Source organism: Somniosus microcephalus, chromosome 7 (genome assembly GCF_052327205.1).
Source record: "Somniosus microcephalus isolate GS21.2 chromosome 7, FLI_Smic_1.0, whole genome shotgun sequence".
NCBI lineage: Eukaryota > Metazoa > Chordata > Chondrichthyes > Squaliformes > Somniosidae > Somniosus > Somniosus microcephalus.
In genome coordinates this window covers 33,672,805-33,695,564 of record NC_140993.1, presented here as the reverse complement: position 1 = coordinate 33,695,564, position 22,760 = coordinate 33,672,805, and the positions used below count along the sequence as shown (strand labels likewise).

Genomic DNA, 22,760 nt, shown 5'->3' with positions numbered 1-22,760 from the left:
GGCAGACGGTGGTTGAAGGGGCGGGTGGGGTGGGGTTCTTGGGTTGACGTGCGCTCCTTCCGCTGTTTGCGCTTGGCTTCCGCTTGCTCCTGGCGAAGAGACATCGTTTTTACTAAATAATTGGCATGCTTTCTCAATTAAAACGTGTTAGTATAAGGTAAGGTTGTTACTTTTAAATGCTGCTCTCAGCCCTATTATTGATTCTAGCCAATGTCTAGAGACATTCAAACAAATTCTAGGAAGAATTCTGCTAAGATATTCTTTTTATCCCCCCCGCCACCCCCTGCCACTCAAGTCTGCATTTATCTTCCTGCTTCTTCTGAAGCTGTTAACTCATGCTGGGGTACGATTCCACAGGCACTAGCCACAATCTGGTACCTCGCCCAAGCGTGAGTGCAGACAGTGAATGGGGAATCCAGTCAGTTCTCCCACACCAGACCCAGGGGTACTGGGACAAGTGTAGTGTGCCGAGTGCAGCCCTGCCTGAGATCAGGTTAGTCAGTGTAACCTGGAGATCAAACCTGGACTTTATCCCACTGAGTCCCACACTGAACCATTGGTACAGTGGCTTTCTGTTTATATGTATGACTATTGTGTTTCCTGCATTTCTTTTTTTTTAGTGGGGGGCGCGGGAGGAGGTGCTGGTCCTTTCTATCAAGAGATATCCTGTGAAAGCCCCCTGAATGCAGCAAAGCCCCATTTCTCTCCCGAATATATTCAAGAAGGAGTTAGAATATATTCAAGAAGGAGTTAGATATATTTCTTAAGACTAAAGGGATCAGGGGATATGGGGAGAAAGCAGGGACAGGGTACTGAATTTGGATGATCAGCCATAATCTCATTAAATGGCGGAACAGGCTCGAGGGGCCGAATGGCCTACTCCTGCTCCTATCTTCTATGTTTCTATGAATTCTGTACTATAAAGACTCCAGGTTCATTTAGTCCCTATCTAACTGCACACGCAGTTACGTAGCTGGCTTGAGAAAGTCTTAATTAACTAGCATCAAGATGGAAGTGGTGGCTCGCTCCAGCCAGGGGAATGTTCTGACTTGGTGCTCAAGCCAACCACATCAGAGCAGCAGCCATTCAATAGTATCACATTTTACTGTGATCAGTACTGCCTATCGCAGTACAGCAGTGGCCACCACTCCGATATTTGGGATACATTCCACCTGTTCACTCCTGGAGTTAAATCAGAGTTAAAGGATTATTGAGTGGGGGAACTTTCCACCAGACTGTGACGACCCAGTGTCAGATTCAGGGACATGACAAGGATTTCATTCTACCTTGTCAAAGAAATAGTTGGATATTTATTCCAGTAATTATCTTGTGACAGTTGATAGACAAATATATTGCACAACTTGACAGATAATCATACCTGTTCTCCATCCAAGATTAAATTGAAACAGTCTTGGCTTCCCAAGAGCTCCCAGGTTGAAGCCACGGTGGAGTCTGCAGTTTTTCCTCTTGCTGTTGGTTATGATGGTGGGAGTGAAAGAAAGAAAGAAAGACTTGCATTTATATAGTGCCTTTCACAACCTCAGGATGTCCCAAAGCGCTTTGCAGCCAATGAAGTACTTTTGAAGTGGAGTCACTGTTGTAATGTGGGAAAGGTTGGCCTTTCTTAAGCTCTCAACAAGTTAATCACACCTTGGAAATAAAATCGTGCTCATGGTCCACCATCAACAACAACAACTTGCATTGATATAATGCCTTTAACGTAGTAAAATGTCCCAAGGCGCTTCACAGGGCGTTATCAAATAAAATTTGACATCGAGTCACACAAGGAGATGTTGGGACAGGTGATCAAAAGCTTGGTTAACAAGGTAGGTTTTGAGGAGGGCTTATAGGAGGAGAGAGAGGTAGAGAGCCAGGTGGTTTAGGGAGGGAATTCCAGAACTTAGCGCCTAGGCAGCCGTCAATGGTGGAGCGATAAAAATTGGGGCTGAGCAAGAGGCCAGAATCGGAGGAGCGCAGAGACCTTGGAGGGTTATAGGGCTTGAGGAGGTTACAGAGATAGGGAGGGGGGCGAGGCCATAGAGAGATTTGAAAACGAGGATGAGAATTTTAAAATCGAGGCGTTGCCGGATTGGGAGCCAATGTAGGTCAACGAGCCCAGGGATGATGGGTGACCCGGACATCAACAGCAGATGTCATCTGGGAGCACCTGCTGTGTCCAAGAGTAACTCACTGGCACCTGACCAATAACGTTTCATTACAGTCAAGCCAAAAAGCTGAACAAATTATGATTGAAGAAAATCGGGACGATAGTTCATCCTGAGCTCCTCTCGCAGCATGCCAAGAATGTCAGGGCCTGATTAACAAGGCTTGCGAAGGGCTTCCTGCTGCCCGTTCATGTGCCACGCACTTTCCCAGAGGCTTGGGGGAGGTGTTTGGGGTCAAAGTTCAGAGGAAGCATTGTAAGTACCCAGCACTGGGGGCTTGGATGCTAGGGAGACAAAGAGCAAAGGAGCCTGCTTTTTGTTTACAACAACAATAACAACTTGTATTTATATAGCGCCTTTAACGTAGTAAAATGTCCCAAGGCGCTGCACAGGAGTATTTTAACAGCAAAAGAATTGACACTGAGCCACATAAGGATAACTTAGGGCAGGTAACCAAAAGCTTGGTCAAAGATACAGGTTTTAAGGAGCGTCTTAAAGGAGGAAAGAGAGGTAGCGAGATGGAGAGGTTTAGGCAGGGAATTCCAGAGCTTAGGGCCTCAGCAACAGAAGACACGGCCAGTAAAGGTTGAGCGATTATAATCAGGGATGTTCAAGAGGGCAGAATTAGAGGAGCGCAGCTATCTCGGCGGGGTTGTGGGGCTGAAGGAGATTACAGAGCTAGGGAGGGGCGAGGCTATGGAGGGATTTGAAAACAAGGATGAGAATTTGAAATCGAGGTGCTGCTTAACTGGGCCGCCAATGTTTAAATTTAAAGTTAGCCTCCCTTCCGCATAAATTCCAAATGGGCACTGTGCGGCTTGAAGCATTGCTCAAGCACTTAATTTAAATGAAAGCCAGTGGTCTAACGAGCCTAGTGCAGAAGTTGTATGCTATCGTCAAGCTCCTTCTGTGTTCACCACCCACACTGGGGGGCACACTGAGCTCCTCCAGCACTGCAGGCCTCTGGCCAGTGTTCCAGAGAGTGGGAGCTCGATGCACTGATAGTATTGGCTGTTGGCCTCATCCTGTACAGATGTGTTTGGCTTAATAATCCCTGAAGTGCATCAGGCTCCCGTTATCATATGATCGCACCCCATTATCATCCAGTGAAGATTAATCCCTGGATTTCTGTCTGTAAATGACCTGCAGGGAAACTAGAATTCTCCCCACCCCCGACTTTCTTCTTCCTTCCTCCGCTGAACCTTGCTGAGGTACTGCAGTATGTGACCATCACGTGTTAGTTTACACAGTGAGTGGAACCTGGGGTTTGGCCTAATTGATTGGTGGTACAGGAAACTCTCTTTTTACCGGCACCTAAATAACCGGAAATCTCTCTTAACCGGCAAAATTCAGGAGTAGGTTCAGGTAAGTTTTTCTTCATATTAGTGGCCGTGTAACCGGGGCTCCTGGATCTGTGGCCGTGTAACCGGGGTTCCTGGATCTGTGGTCGTGTAACCGGGGTTCCTGCACCTGTTGCCACGCAACAGGGACGCCTGGATCTGTGGCCGTGTAACCGGGGTTCCTGCACCTGTTGCCACGCAACAGGGACGCCTGGATCTGTGGCCGTGTAACCGGGGTTCCTGCACCTGTTGCCATGCAACAGGGACGCCTGGATTTGTGGCCGTGTACGGGGCTCTCGTACCTTAGTAAGTATACCTCTCTGTAATCCGGACTTTTTGATCAACCGGCAGCACACCGGTCCCATCGGTGCTGGATAAAAAAAGAGTTTCCTGTATGTGGGTTTTGGCACACTGCTTGATTTTTGGGGGGGTCTTTCAGCACTGCGGGGGGTGGTGGGTGAGAATAGGGCACAGGTCTGGCAGCACTGGTTTGTAATTTGCTAAGAGATCTCTGCAGACATTGAATTCTGAGTTTTATTATTGTTTCCGGATAAAAATGTACACTGAGATCTCCACTCAACAGCAAATAATTAATGTTTCACCCACCATGCAACTGGATAAACAAATCTGAGAACAGGGATTTGTTTTCAAATTGTAAATATAGACATTAGGAATGTGCATCACTCACTCTTTCTCCCTCTTTCTCTTTCTCTCTCTCTCGTGTCTGTCTGTGTCTCTCAGCTTAAAACCATAGAACCACCGAAGTAGCCCATTCGGTCCATCACGTCTATCCTGGCATTTTGTTAGAGCAATGCAAAGCAATACTGGCTGGAGAGTCTAGAACCAGGGGTCATAGTCTCAGGATAAGGGGTCGGCCATTTAAGACTGAGATGAGGAGAAATATCTTCACTCAGAGGGTGGTGAATCTTTGGAATTCTCTACCCCAGAGGGCTGTGGAGGCTCAGTCGATGAGTATATTCAAGACTGAGATCGATAGATTTTTGGGCACTAGGGGAAATCAAGGAACTTGGGGATCGAGCAGGAAAGTGGAGTTGATGTAGTTCAGCCATGATCTTATTGAATGACTGAGCAGGCTCGAGGGGCTGAATGGCCTATTCCTACTCCTATTTCTCATGTTCGTATGTAATCCCACTGCCTGCTCTCTCCTGTATCTTTCTCTGCTTCAAATATTCAATTAACTTTCCCTTAAAAGATGCAATAGTATCTGCCTGAATCGCTCCCTGTGGTGAAGCATTCCATGCTCCAACAACCCTCTGAATAAAGACATTTCTCTTAACGTCTCTGCTCATTCTCTTAGTGACAATTTTAATATGATATCCCTTTGTCACTGACTCCCCAACCAGAAGAAATAGCATTTCCCTATGCACTCTGTAAAAATCCTACATAATTTTAGAAACCTCTACTAAATCTCTTTTAGCCTTCTCTGCTCCATTAGAAATAGTCCCAACATCTCAAGTCTCTTCTCATAACTACAGTTTTCCATCCCTGGCATCATTCTGGTGAATCGACACTGTATGCTCGCTATGGCTATAATATACTTTTTATAATAGGGTATCTAAAAACTGCACATAATACTCTGTAGCCTAACCACTTTTTTGTGCAAATTTATCATTATTTCGATACTCTTATACTCTGTGTTCTCATTTATAAAACCCAATTTGATGTAGGCAATATTCAGATTGTGAGGTCTTGATGATGGATTGGATTTAGGTCTTGATGTGCAGCTGAAGGAGGAACTAGAGTTTCCAACCATCCCAGAAAGCTCAGAAGTCTCCTGGAATGAGGCACGGATTTCCCAGGCACTGTTGCTAGCAGCTGGGAGATCTTCCTGCTTTAAATTTCCGGCTCGATGATGTCACCTCCTTGCACCCCCATACCCCCCACACACACTACCACCACAGAGAGCCGGGATTGGCTGGTGTGCCGGGAACATTCGGGAGTCATGGGGGGGGCACTAATGTCACGAAGGGCTTGGCAGTCGGGGAGAGAGAAGGAGACTGGGGAATGGGGGATGAGGGCGAATGGGGGTTGGGGAAGAAGTTTAGGGGATGGGGAGGGACGGTGACTGGGGAATGGTCATCAGGGATGGGGAGAGAGGCAGACTGGGGAATGGTCATAGGGGGATAGGGAGAGAGACAGATTGGGGAATGGTCATGGGGGATGGGGAGAGAGGGAGACTGGGGAATGGTTATCAGGGATGGGGAGAGAGGGAGACTGGGGAATGGTCATGGGGGATGGGGAGAGAGGGAGACTGGGGAATGGTCATCAGGGATGGGGATAGAGGGAGACTGGGGAATGGTCATCAGGGATGGGGAGAGAGGGAGACTGGGGAATGGTCATGGGGGATGGGGAGAGAGACAGATTGGAGAATGGTCATTGGGGGATAGGGAGAGAAGGAGACTGGGGAATGGTCATTGAGGGATAGGGAGAGAGGGAGACTGGGGAATGGTCATTGAGGGATGGGGAGAGAGGGAGACTGGGGAATGGTCATGGGGGACGGGGAGAGAGGGAGACTGAGGAATGGTCATCAGGGATGGGGATAGAGGGAGACTGGGGAATGGTCATCGAGGGATGGGGAGAGAGGGAGACTGGGGAATGGTCATCGAGGGATGGGGAGAGAGGGAGACTGGGGAATGGTCATCGAGGGATGGGGATAGAGGGAGACTGGGGAATGGTCATCAGGGATGGGGAGAGAGGGAGACTGGGGAATGGTCATGGGGGATGGGGAGAGAGGGAGACTGGGGAATGGTCATCAGGGATGGGGATCGAGGGAGACTGGGGAATGGTCATGGGGGATGGGGAGAGAGGGAGACTGGGGAATGGTCATGGGGGATGGGGAGAGAGGGAGACTGGGGAATGGTCATGGGGACGGGGAGAGAGGGAGACTGAGGAATGGTCAAGGGGGGCGGGGAGAGAGGGAGACTGGGGAATGGTCATCAGGGATGGGGAGAGAGGGAGACTGGGGAATGGGCATAGGGGATGGGGAGAGCGGGAAACTGGGGAATGGGGTCAGGGAGAGGTGGAGAATGGAGGTCGAGGGATGGAGTTTAGGGGATGGGGAGAGAGGGAGACTGGGGAATGGGGTCGGCGACAGAGAGAAGGGGGAATGGGGGCTGGGGGTTGCAGTTTAGGGATGGGGACACAGGGAGACTGGGGAATGGGGTTCAGGGAGAGATGGAGAATGGGGGTCGGGGAGAGAGGGAGAATGGGGGTCGGGGATGGAGTTTAGGGGATGGGGAGAGAGGGAGACTGGGGAATGGGGGTCGGGGCCAGAGGGAGAAGGGGGAATGGGGTCAAGAAGAGTGGGAGAATGGGTGTTGGGGGTTGCAGTTTAGGGGATGGGGAGAGAGGGAGACTGGGGAATGGTGGTCGGGGAGAATGGAGAGTAGGGGTGGAGTTTAGGGGATGGGGACACAGGGAGACTGGGGAACGGGGTCGGGGGATGGGGAGAGAAGGAGACTGGGGAATGGGCATCAGGGGATGGGGACAGAGGGAGACTGGGGGTTGGAGGATTGGGGCTCGAGCAGGGTGGAGAGAGGGAGACTGGGGGTCGGAGGATTGGGGCTCGAGCAGGGTGGAGAGAGGGAGACTAGAGAATGGGGTGGGGGAGAGGGAGACTGGGGGTCGGAGGATTGGGGCTCGAGCAGGGTGGAGAGAGGGAGACTAGGGAATGGGGTGGGGGGAGAGGGAGACTGGGGGTCGGAGGATTGGGGCTCGAGCAGGATGGAAAGAGGGAGACTAGGGAATGGGGTGGGGGGAGAGGGAGACTTGGGGGTCGGAGGATTGGGCTCGAGCAGGGTGGAGAGAGGGAGACTAGGGAATGGGGTGGGGGGAGAGGGAGACTTGGGGGTCGGAGGATTGGGCTCGAGCAGGGTGGAGAGAGGGAGACTAGGGAATGGGGTGGAGGGAGAGGGAGACTTGGGGGTCGGAGGATTGGGCTCGAGCAGGGTGGAGAGAGGGAGACTAGGGAATGGGGTGGGGGAGAGGGAGACTGGGGGGTCGGAGGATTGGGGCTCGAGCAGGGTGGAGAGAGGGAGACTAGGGAATGGGGTGGGGGGAGAGGGAGACTTGGGGGTCGGAGGATTGGGCTCGAGCAGGGTGGAGAGAGGGAGACTAGGGAATGGGGTGGAGGGAGAGGGAGACTTGGGGGTCAGAGGATTGGGCTCGAGCAGGGTGGAGAGAGGGAGACTAGGGAATGGGGTGGGGGGAGAGGGAGACTGGGGGGTCGGAGGATTGGGGCTCGAGCAGGGTGGAGAGAGGGAGACTAGGGAATGGGGTGGGGGGAGAGGGAGGCTGGGGGGTCAGAGGATTGGGGCACGAGCAGGGTGGAGAGAGGGAGACTGGGGGTCGGAGGATTGGGCTCGAGCAGGGTGGAGAGAGGGAGACTGGGGAATGGGGTTGGCGTGGGGGTCCAGTATTTTCTGCAGAGCTGGGAGTAGCAGCAACGTGATGAGTGGGAGCAGCGCAGTGCGAAGAGCATCCAGTGTAGTGTGAATGAAACCTGGGGACATTACTGTGAATAAACAGTGAAAGATGTTCTCCACTCACTATTGGGAGAATGGAGAACAAGGGGACAGAGACCTAGGATCCTCACTGGAAGGAAGGTACTTGAACTGAGGGCTATTAGACCATGGGATGCTTCACCATAAGTGGCTATTGAGATAGCAATGAGAACATCATTTAAAAGAATGTAATCTTACAAAAGAATGCAACTCCCCTCGCACAACTTCCTTGCAGCTTATTAAACCCAGGTTAGCTAACCCGGCGCTTCGGATTATATCTGTGGGAGCCATTTTGGGTCCGGAAGAAATTACTTGTTCTTGTTTTAAATTATTAATAACATAGAATCATAGAGTAGTACAGCACAGAAGGAGGCCATTCGGCCCACCGAGTCTGCGGCGGCTCTTTCGAAGAGCTATCCAGTTGGTCCCATCATTGGTCCCAGAAACTTTAAGAAACTGGACCCAGAATTCCCAGTATACTTTTTGTCACGTCATTGTTACCCAGGACAAATGTGAATCTTTCTCAGTGATGATCAGACCCTGTTCACCGTGTTTGCTGTGCTGTGTCAGTCGGTGCGGCTTATTGGCACTGAAACCAATTTGAGGCCACTTTGGAACGAGACCGAAACAAATTTCATCAGAATGTACCAACGAAATACCAAACTAGATTTTCATTATTTTTTTTTATTTTAATTTTTTTTTAAATTACCTCAGGGATGAAAGGGGTTTAATATCCTCGAAACGTCAGTTGTGTTTTTGAAACCCACTGATCAGGACACTTTGCTAGCTGCCAACTTTCACATGTGGATACTAATGCGAAAAACAAATGGCAGTTCACACATACCTCAAAAGTGTATGCGGTTGAAGGCGATTCATTGTCTCAGGTCAGTGCAGCCTTTAACAGATGAACATTATCCCTTTCCTTTATTTTTACAAGAAGTTTACACCTTGCGGTCACTTTCCGACATTACACTGTTGGTGGGGAGGCCTGATGTCACTTTCCGACCTTGCAATGTTGCCAGGGAGACCTGGGTGTCACTTTCCGACCTTGCACTGTTGGCGGAGAGACTTGCGGTCACTTTCCAACCTTGCAATGTTGGCGGGGAGACTTGCGGTCACTTTCAGACCTTGTAACGTTGGCGGGGAGACTTGCGATCACTTTCCGACCTTGCAATGTTGACGGGGAGACTTGCGGTCACTTTCCAACCTTGCAATGTTGGCAGGGAGACTTGCGGTCACTTTCTGACCATGCAATGTTGACGGGGAGACTTGCGGTCACTTTCCAACCTTGCAATGTTGGCGGAGAGACTTGCGGTCACTTTCCGACCTTGCAATGTTGACGGGGAGACTTGCAGTCACTTTCTGACCTTGCAATGTTGGCGGGGAGACTTGCGGTCACTTTCTGACCATGCAATGTTGACGGGGAGACTTGCGGTCACTTTCCAACCTTGCAATGTTGGCGGAGAGACTTGCGGTCACTTTCCGACCTTGCAATGTTGACGGGGAGACTTGCGGTCACTTTCCAACCTTGCAATGTTGGCAGGGAGACTTGCGATCACTTTCCGACCTTGCAATGTTGACGGGGAGACTTGCGGTCACTTTCCAACCTTGCAATGTTGACGGGGAGACTTGCGGTCACTTTCCGACCTTGCAATGTTGACGGGGAGACTTGTGGTCACTTTCCAACCTTGCAATGTTGACGGGGAGACTTGCGGTCACTTTCAGACCTTGTAACGTTGGCGAGGAGACTTGCGATCACTTTCCGACCTTGCTCTGTTGGCGGAGAGACTCGCGGTCACTTTCAGACCTTGTAACGTTGGCGGGGAGACTTGCGATCACTTTCAGACCTTGCCCTGTTGGCGGAGAGACTCGCGGTCACTTTCCAACCTTGCAATGTTGGCGGGGAGACTTGCGGTCACTTTCAGACCTTGTAACGTTGGCGGGGAGACTTGCGATCACTTTCAGACCTCGCAATGTTGACAGAGAGACTCGCGGTCACTTTGCGACCTTGTAACGTTGACGGGGAGACTTGTGGCCACTTTCTGACCTTGCAATGTTGGCGGAGAGACTTGCGGTCACTTTCCGACCGTGCTCTGTTGACGGAGAGCCTTGCGGCCACTTTCTGACCTTGCAATGTTGACGGGGAGACTTGCGGTCACTTTCAGACCTTGTAACGTTGGCGGAGAGACTTGCGGTCACTTTCCAACCTTGCAATGTTGGCGGGGAGACTTGCGGTCACTTTCAGACCTTGTAACATTGGCGGGGAGACTTGTGATCACTTTCAGACCTTGCAATGTTGACAGAGAGACTCGCGGTCACTTTGCGACCTTGTAACATTGACGGGGAGACTTGTGGTCACTTTCTGACCTTGCAATGTTGGCGGAGAGACTTGCGGTCACTTTCCGACCGTGCTCTGTTGACGGAGAGCCTTGCGGTCACTTTCCGACCTTGCAATGTTGACGGGGAGACTTGTGGTCACTATCCGACCTTGCAATGTTGGCGGAGAGACTTGCGGTCACTTTCTGACATTGCAATGTTGACGGGGAGACTTGCGGTCACTTTCTGACATTGCAATGTTGACGGGGAGACTTACTGTCACTTTCTGACCATGCAATGTTGACGGGGAGACTTACGGTCACTTTCTGACCATGCAATGTTGACGGGGTGGCTTGCGGTCACTTTCTGACATTGCAATGTTGACGGGGAGACTTACGGTCACTTTCCGACCTTGCAATGTTGACGGGGAGACTTGCGGTCACTTTCAGACCTTGCAACTTTGGCGGAGAGACTTGCGGTCACTTTCCGACCTTGCAATTTTGACGGGGAGACTTGAGGTCACTTTCAGACCTTGCAACTTTGGCGGAGAGACTTGCAGTTACTTTCTGACCTTGCGGTGTTGACGGGGAGACTTGCGGTCACTTTCCGACCATGCTCTGATGGCGGAGAGACTTGCGGTCACTTTCCGAGCTTGCAGTGTTGATGGAGAGACTTGTGGTCAGTTTCTGACCTTGCTCTGTTGACGGGGAGACTTGCGGTCACTTTCCGAACTTGCAATGTTGGCGGAGAGATTTGCGGTCACTTTCTGACCTTGCTCTGTTGACGGGGAGACTTGCGGTCACTTTCCGACCTTGCAGTGTTGGCGGAGAGATTTGCGGTCACTTTCTGACCTTGCTCTGTTGACGGGGAGACTTGTGGTCACTTTCCGACCTTGCAATGTTGGCGGAGAGATTTGCGGTCACTTTCTGACCTTGCTCTGTTGACGGGGAGACTTGCGGTCACTTTCCGACCTTGCTCTGTTGACAGGGAGACCTGTGGTCACTTTCTGACCTTGCAATGTTGACGGGGAGACTTGTGGTCACTTTCCGACCTTGCTCTGTTGACGGGGAGACTTACGGTCACTTTCTGACCTTGCAATGTTGACGGGGAGACTTGTGGTCACTTTCCGACCTTGCTCTGTTGACGGGGAGACTTACGGTCACTTTCTGACCATGCAATGTTGACGGGGAGACTTGCGGTCACTTTCTGACCTTGCTCTGTTGACGGGGAGACTTACGGTCACTTTCTGACCATGCAATGTTGACGGGGAGACTTGCGGTCACTTTCCGACCTTGCAGTGTTGACGGGGAGACTTATCACAGAATCACAGAAACCCCACAGTGCAGATAGAGGCCATTTCGGCCCATCGAGCCTGCACCGACACACATATCCCACCCGATCCCCGTAACCCCTACACCAACACATATCCCACCCTATCCCCGTAACCCCACGTATTTAATCCCCCTAACACTAAGGGTCAATTTATCATAGCCAATCATCCTAACCCGCACATCTTTGGACTGTGGGAGGAAACCGGAGCACCCGGAGGAAACCCACGCAAACACGGGGAGAACGTGCAAACTCCACACAGACAGTCACCCGAGGCCGGATTCAAACCCGGGTCCCTGGCGCTGTGAGGCAACAGTGCTAACCACTATGCCACCGTGCTTTATGGTCACTTTCTGACATTGCAATGTTGACGGAGAGACTTACGGTCACTTTCTGACCATGCAATGTTGGCGGAGAGACTTGCGGTCACTTTCCGACCTTGCAATGTTGGCGGAGAGACTTGCGGTCACTTTCCGACCTTGCAATGTTGGCGGGGAGACTTGGCGTCAGGAATGTATGTTAGAAATTTAGGTAAGTGCTGTGCGCAATTTCCCAACCGGAATTTTGCACGCCTAAATTTCCAGTGTTTGTTCCCGGTGGGCATATCTCCTTGCCAACAGCAAAACGTTGTCTCAGGTGATGGTTTGATAGAGTACATGCTATGCTACGAATTACACAGTTACATACATTGAGGTCATGTAAAATACTGAATAACTATACTGGAGTGGAGTTGCTCGATACTGGGCCCAGGTCGTTACTGTTTAGAGGGGCTGGTGGCTGAGGTGCTTGGGGTCAGTTGGAGGCTGGTCTTTAGGAAGGGGCCCCATATCTCCTGGGCTTTGTCCAATTGCTTTCTTTTTGTTCGTTCCCCAGTATTTTTAGCTGCTTGTCTCCATGCATCCATGCAGCTGGCTGGAAACTTGAGAGCGACATGGGCTCTTGGATTACCAACACTGGCTCTTTGCTGTACTCGAGCCATCAGGAGGTGAAGTTACCTCAGCAGGAGATAGCTACTTTATAGTACTTGCCCCAGGCTGGGTTGCCTTGCAGTATCTGACAGTTTAACTGAGCATCACATGCTCAGTGGTTCAGTGGCATCTTCAAAACGTATGACATATGCAGTCAATTCAACCACTGTGAAGAGTAGGGTTACAGCAATGCCGAGAATGTGAGCTACAAGCTAGTTTGTGACTCCAGTATCATACCCTTAGGTTTTACAAAAGTCTTTTCCATGTTCTTCGCTGAAGATTATTCAACGCTGTTTGAAGTTTCAGTACTACAGTCTCCTCAGTACACCACACTCTGATACACCATAACCTTGTGTACGATGCATTTATTAAAAACAGTTCCCTCATTAACAGAGACACTTCTGGATGCATCCCTCTCTGCATACCAGTTTGTAAAGCATATAAAATGTCTCCCTGTGCAATGTATTTCCACTATAAAACACCTCTCTATGTAATACATCTTTCTCTAAGGTAGAACCCCCCCCCCCCCAAACCCACGACCTCTTCCACCTAGAAGGACAAGGGCAGCAGACGCACGGGAACACCACCACCTCCAAGTCACACACCATCCTGACTTAGAAGTATATCGCCGATCCTTCATCGTCACTGGGTCAAAATCCTGGAACTCCCTCCCTAACAGCACTGTGGGAGTACCTTCACCACACGGACTGCAGCGGTTCAAGAAGGCAGCTCACCACCACCTTCTCGAGGGCAATTAGGGATGGGCAATAAATGCTGGCCTTGCCAGCAACGCCCAGATCCCATAAATAAATTTAAAAAATACTCCTGGCTGCAAAGTATGTTCTCTGTAAAACACATCTATCTGTAATATGCCCCTCTCCGTAATGTACGCACCCTATAAAATATCCCCTGCTGCACTGTATGTGTTCTAGAAAACGTATTTGTAACACACCCTTTGACAAATCTCAATAAAATTCTCATTTGTAAAATGCCAAGTAAAAGCTCTTATTGTAATGCTTTGAGTTCCACAGCAGGATTCAGGTCACATTGTTCATGTCTCTGTCACTGAGAGAGAAACCTGCTCCCAGCCGGCTCTGTAAAACTCTCTAATATGTCAGATCCTTTGTTATGAACCTGCAAAATATGAAAAGGGCATCTCAAAAATAAACTATACACTAATATAATATCCATGATGCGTGTTACTGGCTTACTGTACTAGTGTCAGCTGTGGCTCAGTGGGTAGCACCCTCCCCTCGGAATCAGAAGGTTGTGGGTTCAAGTCCCACTCCAGAGAACTTGAGCACATAAAGCTAGGCTGACACTCCAGTGCAGTGCTGAAGGAGTGCTGCACTGTCGGAGGTGCCGTCTTTCGGATGAGACGTTAAACCAAGGCCCCCGTCTGCTGTCTTGAGTGGACGTAAAAGATCCCGCGGCACTATTTTGAAGAAGAGCAAGGGAGTTATCCCTGTTGTCCTGGCCAGTATTCATCCCTCAACCAACATCACTAAAACAGATTATCTGGTCATTATCACGTTGCTGTTTGTGGGAGCTTGCTGTGCGCAAATTGGCTGCTGTATTTCCCACATTACAACAGGGACTGCACTTCAAAAAGTACTTCATTGGCTGTAAAGCGCTTTGGGACGTCCGGTGGTCATGGAAGGCGCTATATAAATGCAAGTCTTTCTTTACTCCTTTATCGATGGTGAGGAATTCTCTGATTTTCAGTTATCTAAACAGCACAATCCTGTTTTTGTGGCAAATATTTCTGATTTATCAGCAATAGACAGCAACACATCATGAAGTCTGGAACCGGCTGTGGGCATTGCCACAGATCAAGGTCTGCAAGAATACAAGGGAAGATTTAGCACAGGGCTGCTCTGTGAGCTTGGAGATTGTTGTCCCCTCCTACATGCTCACACGAGACAAAATAGGATTCAGGAGGAATGCAATAAAAGCACCACGGGTCTCACAGTGCCTCTGCTGTGCACTCTCACCCACATCCGTGAGCATTCACACAGCCACACATTTCATATTGCAGTTCAGGATTGCTCATCATTCAACGTTGTGACCTTGACCTCTTGCTGGTGAAATTGTTGGTTTCACCTGTGAGGGTAAAATGGTGTATGACATGCAGGACTTAGTTTATTTATAACCATGTACATGGTATTTGTCTAATATGTGGCCAGGATCCTAAGAATAGTTAAATATAAGGGCATAATATGCACTTTCTAGTATGATCCAACGCGGCACAAAGCTGCAAATTTAATCTGGGCATTGCTTAGCCTCTTCATCAGCAAAGCTCCGAGTTGCGTGCAGTTCTGGTCACCACATTACAGGAAAGATGTGATTGCACTAGAGAGGGTACAGAGGAGATTTACAAGGACGTTGCCAGGAGTAGAGAATCTTAGCTATGAGGAAAGACTGGATAGGTTGGGTCTGTTTTCCTTGGAACAGAGGAGGCTGAGGGGAGACCTTATTGAAGTGTATAAAATTATGAGGGGCCGAGATAAAGTGGATAGAAAGGACCTATTTCCCTTAGCAGAAGGGTCAAAAACCAGGAGGAACAGATTTAAAGTAACTGGTGGAAGGTTTAGAGAGGATTTGAGGGGAAATTTCTTCACCCAGAGGGTTGTGGCGGTCTGGAACTCACTGCCTGAAAGGGTGGTAGAAGCAGGAACCCTAACCACATTTAAAAAGTACTTGGATGTGCACTTGGGATGCTCTAACCTGCAGGGCTACGGACCAAGAGCTGGGAAGTGGGATTAGGCTGGATAGCTCTTTGTTGGCCGGCGCAGACACGATGGGCCGAAATGGCCTCCTTCCGTGCTGTAACTTTCTATGATTCTATGATTGTCTAAGGCTTCATTATGTTGAAGGCCCTGACATCTCTATCCATAAAGAGAAATTAGGTTCAGAGTCTGTAGTACGGACACCACCAAACTTGAAACAGCAGGAGAAAGGTAGTGAGGTAAATCAAGAGGTAGTGAGTTGTGATGTTAAAATTGGGTTTTAAAGGGAAGACTGAGTGAGGGATGTAAGGATATATTATGTTGTGACAACCTGCCAGCGCACATTCTTTTCTGTATGCGCATTGGCAGTCAATGGAAGTGTGAAGGAATCCCGAGCATTCCCCACATGTCAAGTTCATGACCTCAACCTGACTGCCAGGGAGGGGCTGAGTGTAAGCCACACGTATCTGCCTAGCAACAGAAGGGAAAACTGAAGTCAACACAGGGTGTTCTGGCATATCTCTTAGAGGTCAACTACAGAGAGGCCTTTGCACTGTCCATGGAGCAGGGTCGTCTGGCCACCTTTCCAGTCCAGTGTAATGCATTGTGGAGGCACCTTAAAAGAGGGAGGGAAGAGCAATAATTAAAATGTTAGCACTTGGGAGCCCCCTTTGCGTGTTCCTGCTCTGAGGCCTTAAAGCAGTCTGTCTACTTTCCAGTACGAATTTTAAAGCGAAACGAATCTCTCTAAAGCTGCGGGTTGTACCAGTTCTACAGATGGGTTGCTTGGAAAAAGGCAACATGGTGCATGAGCAACAAGTTCTAAAGGCTTTCTTCACAAGTTGGTGCAGGACTGAGGGTTGAATTTCTCCCGATCGACCGCTTTAACGTCAGTGACAAATCCACGGAGACCCTGGAGAAATGGCGTAGATGGAGAACCAGTGTGGAAATTAATGCCGCTGGTATTTTACATGTTGCGCCTTCATTAGAACATGACCCTTGGAGGCCAAATATTCCCTGCATCGTAATGAGGTGCGAAACCTGAACATATCATAACAGCAAAGAATGTAACCAGAAAACGTACAGAGCCAAGCGCCAGTAACCCTCTCTAACAGAGAGCAATATAACTGAAAGCTTGATAATGACTTAAAAATAAAACAAAATACAAACTACTAGGCATGGATTTTCATCTTAAACACTGTTATATACTACAGTACTTTACATAGGATTAGACAGAAAGACAAATTGCATTTTATATAATATCTTGCCACGAACGATACGGCCCCCTGCCCCCGGTACATGGAATGTAAAATCCCCATTCTTGTCAATATATCCCTCCATGGCCTCACCCCACTCTAGCTTGCAATCTTCTCACGCCCATTCCCTCTGGTCCTCTGCACCTCAGTCCCCTTACTCCACCATCCGTGGCAAAACCTGCTGTCGATCTATTCGCTGGAACTCCCGCCCTAAACCTCTCCGTCTCTCCTCTTCGTTCTCTGCATTTAAAAACCTCCCGAGAACATCTCTGTGGCCGAGTGGCTGGATCACCTTACCTGCTCCACAAAGACTCAGCTTCTCTTGCTGCCTTCCCCTGTGAAGTTGCCATCGTCATCCCAACGCACTTTGCAGACAATGAATTACTTTAAAGTGCTTCTTCTTTTGCTGTCGTATTACTTTAAAGTGCTGTTGTTATGTCGGTGTGGCCAATTTTTTTTGTGCTGGAGAGGGAAAGAATCTTTGTGTTATCACATCAATTATAGTATTACATAGTATTATTAGCACAGAAACAGGCCATTCGGCCCAACAGGCCCGTGCTGGTGTTTATGCTCCACACGAGCCTCCTCCCACCCACCTTCATCTAACCCCATCAACATATCCTTCTATTCCTATCTTCCTCATGTGTTTCAAGCTTCCCCTTAAACGTATCTATGCTCTTCCCCTCAACTATTCCCTGTGGTAACGAGTTCTACATTCTAACCACTCTTTGGGTAAAGAAGTTTCTCCTGAAGTCCCAATTGGATTTATTAATAACTTTTATATTTATGGCCCACAGTTCTTGTCTCCCCCACAAGTGGCACCATCTTCTGTACGTCTGCCCTATCAAGCCCTTTCATAATCTTAAAGACCTCTATCAGGTCACCCTAACATACATTATTTTAATTTTAAATGACACCTTCATTAAAGGATATAAATAGACAAAAGCAAAATTTATCCACATCAAGTTGACACATTCCCACATCAAATCAGAATATATTTTCCTCTGCTCACCCTGGGAAAAGCGGGGGGAGTAGCAGAGGAAACGTCGGGTGGTGTTGCCTGCAGCCGCCTCCTCAGCCTAGCCTCACTTTTCCTGCCCCGCACCTGCTGGGACAGCTGCTGGCCATCCCTTCCCCCCGGTTGGAATGTCTGGCCACTCCCTGCCCATTTCACTGCAGTCCCTTACCTACCAGGCCTCAGCCAAGGCCTTCCGTTATAGAATTGGTGCTCTTTTCAGCGCCGTCTCCTGGTTCTGCCGCGACGGTCCCACCATGCATATCCTGGACGCTGAACACTCCCGCTTGAGGGGATGGGGGGTGGAGTGGGTGGGTGTCGGGGAGGGCTCGCCATGAATACATAGGACAATGTTCCCATTAACGATTATTTTTGGGGGTGCGCGGGCCAACCAAAATAATGCGCATGCACGGCTTTTCGCATTGAAAAGCCACCGATCCGGCTGCGTGGCTTAAAGGGAACATTGCATAGGGGGCGATTTTAATTGAGCCCCGCCCGCTGGGATTGGGGCGGCTTTGCCGTTAAAATCGCCTCGGAAAACCTACCGCCTGCTTCCCGTTTCATTTCAGCCCGTCGCCAGTTTAACCGCCTTTGAAAGGCCACTTTAAAGCCTTTAAAAAAATCTTTTTTTTTAGGCAGCTGAAGCAGTCGGTGAAGAAACAGGGGCCTTCAGAGGTAAGTTATAAACCTATCTTTCTGGGGCCGGAAAGACCCCGCCCGAGATCTGCTCCCAGTTAAAATTTCCCCCTATATAATGTTCCCAATACCCAAGAAAATGGCCTGAGGTCATGGCGCCAGACAGATGTCCCGTCCGACCCTGTAGAGGCAGGAAATGGAAAATCCAGCCCAAAATTAGCAGGAAAATCTGGCTCGTTGTAGTGGAAAATCTCCCCCAATGGCTCAGCTGGGTAAACCAACAAGTAGCTGAGCCGATCAACCAGGAAGGCTCCTTGTTTGATAGCAAAATACTGCGGATGCTGGAAATCCAAAATAACAACAGAAAATGCTGGAAAAACCCAGCAGGCCAGGGCAGCATCCGTGGAGAGAGAAATAGAGTCAACGTTTCAGGTCGAAACCCTTCATCAGGACTGACAAAAAACACAGGAAATGAAACAGATTAAAAGGCCAGTTTGGGGGCTGGGAAATGGGGATGAGAGAACAAAAGAGAAGTGAAGAGACATTAAGAGGTATTCAAAACAAGACGAGATGGTGATAGGACTAGTGGAGACAAAAGACGGCTCTAGACTAGGTGTGGAATGCGCTGGCAGAATGATTTGGATGCCTTGCTTGTGCTGCGTTAGTTGATTTTGACTGATTTCCCCCCTGCCTTACCCCCAGAGAGGAACTACTGTCGATTTTCCCTGCGTTTCTCCGCCGGTATCCCACCTGATTTGGGGCAGGATAGCGGACGAAATTCTAGGCCTTTACGCTGACTTGAAATGGAAATGTGCCAAACGGATGAAGATTCTGCAGGTAACTCCCAACAAGTATCAGGTGAACGCACCTGAAAAATGCATGTCCAAGGCCCTCAGCTGAGGCCACATTTGGGCTTGGTTGTGATGCACGCCACAATTAAATAGCCCGCCACCGGTAACAGTCTCGGGCGAAGAATGGCGATCGGGAATTGGAAGGAGTCTGCATCCTCCAAGGGGGAGGAGAGAAAATTGGTGGACAAAGCTAAAAATTCCTTTCAGAATGTCACAATTTAATTCGTGTTTTTTTTAAATAAACTTTAGAAAGATTTTCCTGTTATTGCACTTGTATGTATTGGATCGCCGAGACACAGGGCATTGAGGAATATCAAGTGAGCAGTAATGTAATTGCATTGCATTGCCTTCCCAATTAACTTTAAATGGACGGTAAATCAAACATTCCACCCCATCCACTTTTCTTCAGTGAACAACTCCCAGGTGATCCAATACCTCCAAGCTGAATAACAGGAAAATCTACCTGTAAATGAAACATAGAAACATAGAAGATAGGAGCAGGAGTCGGCCATTCGGCCCCTCGAGCCTGCTCCACCATTCAATGAGATCATGGCTGATCATCCAAATTCAGTACCCTGTCCCTGCTTTCTCCCCATATCCCTTGATCCCTTTAGCCTTAAGAAATATATCCAACTCCTTCTTGAATATATTTAATGAATTGGCCTCTACTGCCTTCTGTGGTAGAGAATTCCACAGGTTCACCACTCTCTGGGTGAAGAAATTCCTCCTCATTTCTGTCCTAAATGGCTTACCCCATATCCTTAGACTGTGACTCCTGGTTCTGGAACTGTAACCCCTGGTTCTGGTATGTATGGTGCTTCCACCAGCCTGCTGGTTTAGCACGATGCACCTGAACCCGCCACGCAGTAATTCTGTGCCATAAAAGGAAAAAGAAAAAATCAGTTAACACAGTGGGAGCGAATGCGTTAAAGAGTTAACTGTTAAAAGCAGAGGAGGACTGTGATTAATGGTGGCTTTTAAAAAGGAATGGAGTCTTAAGACAAAGGTCGTCTGAACAGTGTCAGCTTCCATCAATAGCCTGCCCGAGGGCAGCAGGCGTACATCTGCACCCAGATAAAGCTGACGACTAGTCAAGCTTTAGAACTGAGCTGAAAATCATTCGACAGACATGTCAGGAAGGTTATTTTGTTGGGGTGGGTTTCAGCGCTCAAAGCATTACAGAACGAAGAATGTTTCCAGGCCCGGGCTGCTTCCTATCCTACCTCTGACCTTCCCTGTTGTTCTTTCATCCCCTCCCCCTTTTCCCAGGCCCCACTTGCTTTAAAATCCTCTACATCGGGGAGACCAAACGCAGATTGGGTGACCGCTTTGCTGAACACCTCCATTCAGTCCGTAAGGGGGACCCCGAGCTTCCGATCGCCTGTCATTTTAATTCACCACCCCATTCCCACTCGGACCTCACCATCCTCGGCCTCTTGCATTGTTCCACGGAAGCTCACCGTAAACTCGAGGAACAGCGCCTCATTGTGTCCTTATACTCACTGGAGTTTAGAAGATTGAGAGGGGATCTCATCGAAACCTATAAAATTCTGTCAGGCCTGGACAGACTAGATGCAGGAAGGATGTTTCTGATGGCCGGGGAGTCCAGAACCAGGGGTCATAGTCTAAGGATAAGGGGTAAGCCATTTAGGACTGAAATGAGGAGGAATTTTTTCACCCAGAGAGTGGTGAACCTGTGGAATTCTCTGCCACAGAAGGCGGTGGAGGCCAGTTCATTAAGTATATTCAAGAAAGAGTTAGATATATTTCTTAAGGCTAAAGGGATCAAGGGATATCGGGAGAAGGCAGGGACAGGGTACTGAATTTGGATGATCAGCCATGATCTCATTGAATGGCGGAGCAGGCTCAAGGGGCCGAATGGCCTACTCCTGCTCCTATCTTCTATGTTTCTATCTTCCGATTAGGCACTTTACAGCCTTCCGGACTCAATATCGAGTTCAACAATTTCAGATCATAACCTCGGCCCCATTACACATTTTTACTTATATTTTTTATCCACACCTTTGTTTTGGCCTTTCCCCCCCCCCCCTTTCTTTTTTTTCTCTCTCCCACATGGCAGCCGTCTCCCATTCTGCCAGCGCATTTCACACCTAATCTAGAGCCGTCTTTTGTCTCCACTAGTCCGATCACCATCTCGTCTCGTTTTGAATACCTCTTAATAATGTCTCTTCACTTCTCTTTTGCTCTCTCCCAGCCTGGCCTCTCAATCTATTTCATTTCCTGTGCTTCTTTAGTCTTGACAAAGGGTTTCGACCCGAAACGTTGACTCTATTTTTCTCTCCACGGATGTTGCCTGGCCTGCTGAGTTTTTCCAGCATTTTCTGTTGTTATTTTGCTTTAAAATCTATCCCTTTTCCTGCTTTTTTTCCAGTTCTGACAAAGGGTCTTCGACCTGAAACGTTAACTCTGTTTCTCCCTCCACGGATGCTGCCTGGCCTGCTGAGTTTTTCCAGCGTTTTCTGTTGTTATTTCAGATTTCCAGCATCCGCAGTATTTTTACTATCGAAGAATGTTTCAAATTGTTGTATAAAAGCTGCAGTGATTTTGAAAAGATTGTCGTGTCATTGTTCACTGGTGCAATTATTATACAAGTCTAAAAATGACTGTTAGCGTGCAAACACTTAACATGTTCTTCTGACACTTGCCGACCATTTTAACTGAGGTGTTAAGCTGTTTATTTTAAACCCTTTTTATAAGTGGGTGATGATTTTTGACTTTTCCCTCCCGCTATGGATAGTTATGTTATCTCTTATCTTTTTTTCACCATAGCGCTTTTGGCTTTTGTGTATTACAGAGCTCTTTGAAGAGAAGAGGGAGCCGAGAGCTTTACAAGGATAAGAAAAGTGCTACTCAGGTAATGTATGAGCACTCGGGGGCCCCCACGCCACAGTAATGAGCTCACTTGACCATGCGTGTTTGATTCAATTCCTGCTTCTTTTGGTACAGATGCCTTTTGGCTGACTTGTCACAGTGATGATTTAATTTAACAGTCCTTCATTTTTTTTTGAAGAGTCTCTGCCATATATATATAAAAAAATTAACTCATTTTAAATTTTAACCTTTTTATTCCTAGGTTTATTCATGACTTCCTCGTGTATGTTTTTTGTGTGAATGGTGAGTGCTGGTGGGGGGTGGGGTGGTGGGAGGGAGGAGATGGGAATGACGGAAGCAGTTATTGTCCCAGCTGTTTGACAGCAGCAGGAAAATTAATCAAAGCAATATTTCACAAACACAAATGACCGCAATTGCGAGACTCACTTAACCACTTCAGCCAGCGAAGTACAGGAAACTTTCGTTTATCCGGAGGTTAAATGTCCGGAAAGCTCTATCTACCGGCAAAATTCAGGAGTCAGTTCAGATAATTTTTTTTCTTTTTGTTGCTTCTTTTCTCCAGTCCTGGCTCTGCAAGCGTCTCTGTAGCTAAGCAACAGCTTCAGCGAGACGCTTGCAAACTGCGCCGACTGTTTTGAAGCTGTTGCTAAGCAACAGGGTTTGTTGCTTCACACGGAGCTCTGAGCTCCGTATGTTTTAACATTAGCGCTGGTTTCTACGGCAGTTTTGATCTAACGGCACCAGCTCGGTCCTGTCGGTGCCGGATACCAGAAAGTTTC

The 22,760-nt window shown here is 48.6% G+C and overlaps 1 protein-coding gene across 6 annotated transcripts in view; it reads left to right on the top strand.

The window, feature by feature from the left end:
- Window positions 1-22,760, top strand: part of mtcl1 (microtubule crosslinking factor 1) — a 243,273-nt gene that overhangs the window by 104,397 nt on the left and 116,116 nt on the right. For all 6 annotated transcript variants that reach the window (XM_085992382.1, XM_085992380.1, XM_085992383.1 and 3 more), the window contains one exon: window positions 21,944-22,003. In XM_085992382.1, coding sequence (XP_085848508.1) covers window positions 21,944-22,003 — 60 coding nt within the window. The remainder of the gene's footprint in view (window positions 1-21,943; window positions 22,004-22,760) is intronic.